Genomic DNA, 9169 nt, shown 5'->3' with positions numbered 1-9169 from the left:
TTTTATTTTTCTTTTTTGTGATTGTGGTGAAAAAAAATAAATAAAAAAGAACCGCCCTTGGCTTGGCATTCGTTTCACACATTCAAGTTTGAAGTTTGATCATAATTCAAAGCTCAAACCCCACTTTATTAAACAACAAAAATGTTTGAATTTAAAAGAGGAAACAACCAAGCATACCAAAAGAAGAAAGAGAGAGAATATTAGTAATTAATAATATTAAATTATTAAAAGAAGTACAGAGTACAGACATGCGTGATATGCACAGATACACATGATTCAAGACCCGCCTACAATGGTGAACGGTCCTGGGTATACTGTATACGAATGGAGGAATCTAGGCCGTCCATGTAAACTCCACTTGAGAGATTTCCTGATCCAAGACCAGGAGTTGAGTGTCAGTTTTTAATCACTTTAATTGAGTTGATCATCACGACCATCTCACCATATCCTTAAATGATCCGATCAGTCATCAGAGAGTATTGGAATACGTGACCCCACGTAATTATTTTCCACGTGTCGTACATGCAAGTAGGGCATATTAAGACTACTCTATGTTTCAATGCATATTATCCTCATTTTTAACAGAAGCTTTATGAATAGCTGGACTGCCGGAGTGGTTGAAAGTGGGAAAGAAACAAGGTTAAACAGATGAAGGTGAAGTAAAACATGTAGAGAGAGAGAGAGGGCGGGATTTTTTATTTCTTTTCTTCTAGAGGTATTTGTTGGGCGGTGAGGAGAGGGGATTTTTCTGGACCGAGGGCGAGGGGTTTGGGTAATAGAGACATAGAGATAGAGAGCAATAGCTGTCGAAAGGGCGTTTCGCAGCGCAGAGCGAACGCTTCAACCGCATTGTTTCCCGGCTACAAGGTATCCAATCTCTTGCTTCTCTCTCTCTTGCCCCCCTCAATGTGCTTGCGATTTTTCAGATTAGGTACTCCATCCACCCACATTTCTCTCTCTTCTAATTTTCTGTTTGTTTCTGGTGACGGTTAGGGTTAGGGTTTGGTTTGGTTCGATTCTCTAGCAGGAGGAATTGTTGTTTGATTCTGGTTTTGCTTTTGCTGTCCTGCATTATGGTTCCAATTTTGCTAGGGTTTTGTTGAGAAATGGGGTTTTCTGTTGGGTATTGTTGTTGGACAGATGTATAGTTGAAGGTGAAGAAGGAAAGAAAAAAAAAGAGAGCAAAGGTGGAAGGATTTTGGCGTTTCTAGTGGCTCGTCTTCGTCGTCGGAAGAAGATCTGCGGATTCGCCGGCGGAAATGAGCGCTTCTAGGTTTATAAAGTGTGTCACTGTCGGGGACGGTGCCGTTGGTAAAACATGTATGCTGATTTCCTACACCAGCAACACATTCCCCACGGTGAGCTTTGAAATTTCCATGTTTTTATTCATTTTGTTTGATTCTGAAGAATTTACGGCTTTCCATTGTGTTCGTTTGGTCGATCACCATGAAACAGAAAATGCTTGCTTGTTTAGGGCTTCATGGTTTTTTTTCCAGGTCGGTTTGCGAAATGTATTTACACAATGAAAGCATGTGAAAGAAGTAGCATATTTTGTATTTGTTTCCTAATTTCCGGTGTTTGTTTCTTCTCTGATTTCGGAAGTGATTGGAAAAGAGAATTTTTGTTTTGAGATTTCGTATTTTTGAAATCCTTATATGATATTGCTTTATGTTTTTGTCGGTGCTCGACTTTTCTTTTGCCCTCCATGCCATTTCTCTGCTTTTTATTTTCTTCATTTTAATGTTTCCTTTTGTTGTGGGCCAAAATAAATAATCCCCTATTTTTCTTTGAGGTAGATGCACTTTTTATGCTTGTAATTCTTCCACTTTCTAAAGCCCTTAATTTTCATAGTTGATGCTGATAACTGCCCTGCTATAAGAGTTACCTATTATGGATTTTCTTTAATTAGCGTTGCTTTGCTTGATTTCTAGAAATATCTGTTGAAGAAAAATCACTTTCACAAATTCATTTCTGTTTTTGGATGTGGGAATGGTTATTGTATGGAAATCTTATTGTTTACTTTTCTTTTATAATGAACTACAGGATTATGTACCAACTGTTTTTGACAATTTCAGTGCAAATGTGGTTGTTGATGGGAACACAGTCAACCTTGGGTTGTGGGATACTGCTGGTAATGTTAACTAGTTCTCTCCCTCCATTCTCCTTTCTCTTGTCCAGTTACTTTTTATTTTTTGTTTTTCATTTTGGCTTCTGGTTTGAATTTTTTGTTTTATCGAACAGGTCAGGAGGACTATAACAGATTAAGACCTTTGAGTTATCGAGGGGCAGATGTTTTCCTGTTGGCCTTCTCTCTTATTAGCAAGGCCAGCTACGAGAATGTAGCCAAGAAGGTGGGGACTTGATCATATATATGTGTTCAAAAATGGAGCTTACCTTTCTCTAGAAGGAAATTTATCTTTAGTTGTCATATTGATTTATTGGTTGCCAATGATTTTTTATTTGTTTTGATTGTTGTTTTCAGTGGATTCCCGAACTGAGGCATTATGCACCTGGTGTTCCCGTAATTCTTGTTGGAACAAAGCTTGGTGAGAATTATATCTTGTGCCATGTGGTTTCTCAATTTTACTTTAGTTCAGTCATTTTGTTTTTGAAGACTTGCATCATTCTATCTGGTTCCGTAATTTGGCTAAAGTAGTTGGAAATTTTGAAGTGTGTTTCTTTTGTCATCAGTTTTTCTGTAGCTTTTGTAATTGATTTAATTCTACCCTTTATATGGTCCTATCTGGTTCTGTGATTTGGCTAAAACAGTTGGGCATTTTGAAGTCTTGTTGTTTTGGTTATCAATTTTGCTGTGCCTTTTATAGTTGATTTTGTTCTACCTTTTTTTTTTCTTTAACCCAGAAGCATAGGACGACCTCTAGACTTAGCTGTTTTTCTAAAAGGCTTAGGCTGCATTTGGGAAGAGTACAAATACAAAAGTGATTGCTACAAATGCCAAGGTTTTAAAAGACTAAAGGTAGAGGGAAGGCGGTTGGGTGCTGAAGAGGCGATGTGTCAGCCTCAAGGCAGTTTGAGGTGTAAGCCTCAAAGTACAAATATAATTTTTAAAATTTGTATGTATATAAATACAATGTACCTATGTATATAAGCACACAAGTTATTTCATTTTAAAGCAAACTTACATATTTCTTTTTATTGCGTATATATAGTTTTTATTATGAGCCTTTAAGGGTTCAATTTATTTATTTCATAGAATTTTTTATATTTATATATTTTTTGTCTTAAAATTAATCATATGTTTGTTGGTAATCATTTACCTAAATAAAATTATCCATTTATTTAATTTACATGTTTCATAGTTTATTCATATATATCCAACAAATCAAAATTCTTTTTAATTTGCTTGTATATTTTCCAAATATATTTTTCTTACATTGTTAATTTGTATATTTTATTTTTTATTAAATTATGTTCTTTTTAATATGTGACTTTTTTAATTCTATTTTACATTTATAACCCTTTCTTACTAAATAAAAATAACTTTACTTGATTCATTTTGTTAATTGTAATTAGATTTGTGGAAAAATACCTATTCTAACATGTGCATTTAGTAAGAGAAAAATAGATGACATGTTTTAGTTTTAGCGTTTTTTGTACAAGGCTTATGCCTCGCCACTTTGAGGTGCGAGGTGATGAAGCATAAGTATTTAATAGAGGTGCTAGCCTCTTAACATAGGGGCAAGGTGCCTGAAGCCAGGCATTTTGGCTCTGCCTCACCTTGAGGTGTGCACTTCAATGTCACACCTGAGAGCCTTTTAGAACTATGACAAATGCAAATATGTCTCATTAAAAAAAAATGCAAAGTTGGTTTAGTTTGTATTGATAATTTTGTATTCTTGCCAAATGATTTTTAGTTGTGATAGGTACAAACACAAATCCCAAGATTGAAATCCACCTTTTTTACATTGAACAACTTGAGTGCATGGATGCAAACTCTTGCTCTCATTTGAATGCAACCATGCCTTGGGAATCTGTTTTTTCTGTCATTATCAATACACATACATTCTTACCAAACACCCACAAAACTGAACCAGAGTGCATATATGCAGTGAGCCGGCATTTATCCTCTTCCCAAATGCTGCCTTAGTTTCATAGGCAAGGTTTATTTTGTAGGGTTTGTGGTATGACTCACTTGAACTCAGGTGTTGGGTTGTTATTATGTTTACATGAATTAACCTTGTATCTGAAATTTGATTAGGTATTTAGTATAATGTAAATTGAGGCATTTCTAAACATCTATTTTGTTCAAAAGACATGTTTGGTAAAGATAAGCATTGACATGGCATTTTTTGTGTTTTCTCAAAAATGGTTAGGTGTTCACACATTCTTGGCATGCATGGTTAATTATATGTCCATATATTTTCTAATATTTTCATAACATATTTCCATTTCCATGGGTGTCAACACAAAAGGTTACTGGAGTTGACATATTCCTCAATGAAAACTCTTGGTGCTATGTAGAGTACAAGAGATAGTATTATAACATAAGTTAGCTGGTGGTGATATTTTAGATATGTAGAGAAGTGATTTAAAAGGCACGCCTAGGTGCACAAGGGAGGCACATTTTATGGTATGTGCCTTACCTAGGTCCCAAGCACAGCACTTTCAAAAAATGTGCGTCTGCTGTGCCCTGTGCTTCAGCCCAGGCACTTGTCTTGAAAATTTGTGCATTTTTTTTTTCTGTTTTTTATGCCTTGCAGCCCGGCCAGGAGCTCTGCCCTGGACCCCCTATTTGTTAATGTTGCTCATTCATTCATCCTAATAAAAGAAATTTTTTAAAGAATTTAGAAATTTAAGACCCTAATATGGATTTATTTGGGCTTGCCTTGAGGGGCTTGGTATAAAGGCAACTTGTAGAATCAGGAATGCATAATGTTTAGTATTTTACATTAGCTATTTGAAGTAATGCAATTGGGAAAAAAAATAAAGAGGTTGAGAGTTTTACATACTTGAATATGTTTTATATGTTATGCTTGATTTTAATTTTAAATTTTCATTTTAAATATGTTTTACATGTTATGTTTAATTATTTTAATTTGAGATAATAGGTTTTTTAAAACATTTATTTGAAAATTATAGTTTATATTTTTAATTATCATTTTCTTAATATTTTGCAATTTTTAAATTTTGCCTTTTTTTTGAATTTATAGTCATTTCTTTTGCACCTTGCTTCGAAAAGATGCACCTCGCCTTGTGCCTTGGGTGCAAAATGCCCCTTGCACTTTTAAAACACTGATGTGGAGTAGCATTGTTGTTGCCTGCCTATTGGACATGAAGCTAGTTTGCATATTTTACAATGTTTCCAACATGCCTTTAATTTTTACAGAAGTTCCATGTGACGTTTCCAACATTTCTGACAGTTTCTTGTATTTGGATGACCAGTATTTCCACCAACACTGGCATTTTAAACCTTGTTTCTTATATGATGTTTCATCTGTTTTCTTAATCTTAATTTTTGATGGAACAGGCTTACCAGATACATTTTCTTGTAGTATCATCAAAGCTTTGAGCATTTGTTTGCTTATATAGCTGATTATTTCTAATAATTGCTTTAAATATTTGTGTTGGAAAATTATTGGCTAATGGTATATAAAAAGCCATAAAATAAATGAAGGCAGTGGAGTTACAAAGTTGCCACAAACAAATGATGCATCAAATGGTCAAGGTTGCACACTTTGCAAGATATAGGCTGTAATTCCCTATCTTGGCCCATCCAGCCCAACATTTTATGTACCAAAATTACCAGTTCTCATCTCATCATTGATAAAACTTGTTTTCTTGAGTAATTTGATGAATTGGTTTCTCATTACTCTTTCATAATTAAATTTTCGATTTTTATTTAATTTAATGGGTCAGTCCAGTAGGATAGGCATTTGAAGAGTATTTTCCAGTGTTCAGAAAACTGGACTGGACTGGCTGGTTGGACCGGATTAATTGTGACCCAGACCCCTGGCTGGTTCAGTGGTACCACTAAAACTGCATTGGGTAAAAAAATGGCCAAACCTGCTGATTTGGACAGTTGAACTGGAAAACTGGTGATCCGGCCCCGCTTTTAGAAAACTGGTCGGTTTTTGAATTTTTTTAGCACATAAATGCAACCTTCTAAAGGCCACAACTTTGTGCTTGGATGTCTAATTGGGGTGATCATTTTTTTTTTATTTTGGGAACTTTTTGAGATCTACATGTTCCCAATGTGTCAAAGGTGCCTTTCCCCACTATTTTTGCTAACAAATTCCTTTTGTCCTCGATCTTAATATTTAGTATAAAAATTTGAAACTAAAATAGAAAATATATGTTATAGAAGAATATAATTATGTGTTATGAATATATTATGATCTAATATAATTTATAATATATATGTTGTCATCATGGTTCGAGATCCGGTTGGACCCAGGGTGAACCTCTCCCTTTCCCAGGTTGATGCATTTTCTGGTTCTCAGAACATTGGTATTTTCTTAGATTGAGCCCAAGGGGAGACTGAACTTTTTGGATCCTAGTTGTATAACCATCATTTACTGCTCAGCTTGAGGCCTGGCAGATTTAGTCAATTGAGCAGATTTTGCCTTGCTTTTGGGAAGCTCCTGAAATTTGGTCAGGGCTAGGGTTAGATTTTGGTGACTTGCTTTGGTCTTTTTGTGCGTTATCCTTCATTCAACTGCTTGTCTTGGTTTCCACAAGCTTTCCGGCCTTTTCCCCAGCCTATTATCCACAATTAGATAACATCAATTGTTTTTTCAATTACTTTGTAATAGAATTTGTTTTCTGGTTTGCCTCCTTATGTCCACAATGTTGGCAAATACGACAAGGGGATTATTACTTATTTTGGCCTCTTCCCAGGCAATGTGGTGACTAGTCAGTGCCTAGGGCACTGAGTAGTTGACCACAAAAGATATGTTATAAATTTAGGATACCTTTGATGACAAGCTTCCCAAACTCTATCCTCATTTTTGGAATTTGAAAAGATCTTGAGTGTGTTTGACCTTGAAATATCTTTCTTCTAAAGCCCAACTAAATGCCATTAAAGTTGACTAGGCTGACTTGTTGTATGTGCACCCAGTCAATTTATTCAATGTTAGTCACTCTCACATGATGGGCACCAGCCAACTAGTTGGTAATGCAGTCAGTATGACCCTCAACTGACTAGTTGGCACTATGATAATACTGGTTGTCCATTATCTGCGTTACTGTATTTTGGTTTATGACACTCATTTTAGTACTGGCCCTTTATTTCTATGTGGGTTCAAGATTTCTGGACAAATTCCAAATATTCTGCCAAAATTTGGTTGAATGTTTTGACTTATTTTGGTTGCAAATCTTTCAAAGGCCTAGAGATAATCAGATCTTTCTTTTCTGCGGATCAAACAAAAGATACTCCATGGAGGCATGGAATATTCCCTTCAACAAAGTTGTCAACAAAGTTTGGGGTGGTCTCCCTGAGTACAGGGTGACCATCTGTAATTTACCCCTAATTTTTTGATGAATGTTACCTTGGTTTTCACAGGATAACGCTAAGGAAGTTTCTATGTAGGGCCAAAAGGAAAACAAATAGAATTTACAAGACATCTGCATAAAATGGTTTATGATATTCATTATCCTGCTTATGCAGATCTTTCTATAGAAATTAGAGTGGTAGCGTTCATCTATTCGTTTGTTTATATTATTGCTTTTGTACTTGTCCATGTAATACTGTTAAATGTGTGTTTTCCTATCTTTGTATCTAATTTATGTGTGCATACATGTGTTGAAAGTAGAAAATTCAGAATGTTAACTTGTTATTATGCACAGCATCTCGTATTTTAGCTTCAATTTCATGGGCATTTCTTGTTGGCAATTTGTGGCTCATCCTACGTTGCAGATGTCCGGCCTTTTTGTTATTATTGTTTTTTCTACTAATGGATGCAAATCCTTCTGTTTTATGACTCCTTGTTATACTGTGCAGATCTTCGGGATGACAAGCAGTTCTTCGTTGATCACCCTGGTGCAGTACCCATTTCTACTGCTCAGGTAAAGGACCAAACAATACCATTTTCAACCCTAAAGGTTTCTAGCATCCAATTTTCTTGAGAATAATTTCCTGGATTGTTTTCATGTTGAAGGGAGAAGAGCTGAAGAAATTGATTGGAGCTCCTGCCTACATTGAATGTAGCTCAAAAACCCAGCAGGTGTATATGCTTGATTTAACCTTAATGAATAACTGTGGAAAAGTCTCGTAGCCTTGTTATTGATGGGTTGTGTGCAACCTCCTTGCAAATGCAGAATGTTAAGGCAGTCTTTGATGCGGCCATTAAGGTGGTTCTCCAGCCGCCCAAACAAAAGAAGAAGAAGAAGAGAAAGTCTCAAAGAGGGTGCTCCATTTTGTGATTATGGAAAGAATAGGTGCAGAAGGAAAGATAACTATGTGATATTTCTCCTGTAGTCTCTCTCAACCTCTTTCTGCCTCTTGAGGAAGCAGCAGTGCCTTGGTGTATAGTCTCGACTGACACTACTAGGGAGCTCAATGAAAGCATCAGGTGGTTTGTTTTCTGGCTTTCTCGGTGTTATTGTGATCTGTAATCAACGATTCGCAGTGTTAAATGGTTCCATACACATCACTCTTGTTATTTGGATTTAGATTCATGTCAAATATTAACCAGATGTGAGTAAGATCCCCCCATCTGAAAACAACTGTTCCTCGTCATGGACTTGATTATAATTCATATTTTGTATCCCTATTTAAAAAACACTGCAAAGGGGCCTTGGCTATGTTTGCGATGCTGTTCGGTGTGCTATAACTACTTGCAGCAGATGCTTGGGAAATGGGAGTTGGATGTGATTTGTGAATTGTGAATTGTGATGTTAAAACTTTATGGTGAGAGCTAGTTTTGATTGTTTGTCTTTATTCTTTTTTCGAAAATTTAATTTTTTCCGAAGAGTTGTACTCCATTCTTTTGTCTAAAATGGATGAAAATCGGTCATATGGTACATGGTACATCAAGAGTTTCAGCCACCCTCAATCATTTAGCCTCCATTTGGTGGGGATGAGAAAAAGGTAATATTCTAAAAATTTTCTTTTTTTTTTTCATTTGTTTCAAAGGAAATAGGGGGATGGGATAAGAAAAGGTGGGATGTGAGATTTCAAAATTGTACAATCGGGTTGCACCAAAATAGT

At 35.7% G+C, this 9169-nt stretch overlaps 1 protein-coding gene across 3 annotated transcripts; it reads left to right on the top strand.

Moving 5' to 3' along the window:
* Positions 1–567: 567 nt before the first annotated feature.
* Positions 568–8914, top strand: RAC3 (RAC-like 3). Of its 3 annotated transcripts, none has more exons than XM_010267685.3 (8): positions 568–867; positions 1141–1358; positions 2044–2131; positions 2242–2351; positions 2483–2546; positions 7961–8025; positions 8118–8183; positions 8278–8914. In XM_010267685.3, exons 2-8 carry the CDS (start codon positions 1260–1262, stop codon positions 8380–8382), a joined length of 597 nt encoding a protein of 198 aa, XP_010265987.1. In that variant the 5' UTR covers positions 568–867; positions 1141–1259; the 3' UTR covers positions 8383–8914. The 3 variants fall into 3 exon arrangements, with proteins under 3 accessions (XP_010265987.1, XP_088743558.1, XP_010265988.1); XM_088887432.1 differs by having other exon boundaries at positions 648–867; positions 994–1358; XM_010267686.3 differs by having other exon boundaries at positions 751–931.
* Positions 8915–9169: the final 255 nt, after the last annotated feature.

Source organism: Nelumbo nucifera, chromosome 5 (assembly GCF_055504915.1).
Source record: "Nelumbo nucifera cultivar China Antique chromosome 5, China Antique-T2T, whole genome shotgun sequence".
Taxonomy (NCBI): Eukaryota; Viridiplantae; Streptophyta; class Magnoliopsida; order Proteales; family Nelumbonaceae; genus Nelumbo; species Nelumbo nucifera.
Note: the sequence above shows the minus strand (reverse complement) of the source record. Positions and strands in the feature narration are given on the sequence as shown.

What these genes read in the sequence shown, in the direction of transcription:
- RAC3 (XM_010267685.3), top strand. Translation starts at nt 1,260, where the DNA reads ATGAGCGCTTCTAGGTTTATAAAGTGTGTCACTGTCGGGGACGGTGCC. An exon ending in TCTTGTTGGAACAAAGCTTG is followed by an intron (nt 2,547 to 7,960) that starts GTGAGAATTATA and finishes TATACTGTGCAG; the next exon opens with ATCTTCGGGATGACAAGCAG. An exon ending in GTAGCTCAAAAACCCAGCAG is followed by an intron (nt 8,184 to 8,277) that starts GTGTATATGCTT and finishes TTGCAAATGCAG; the next exon opens with AATGTTAAGGCAGTCTTTGA.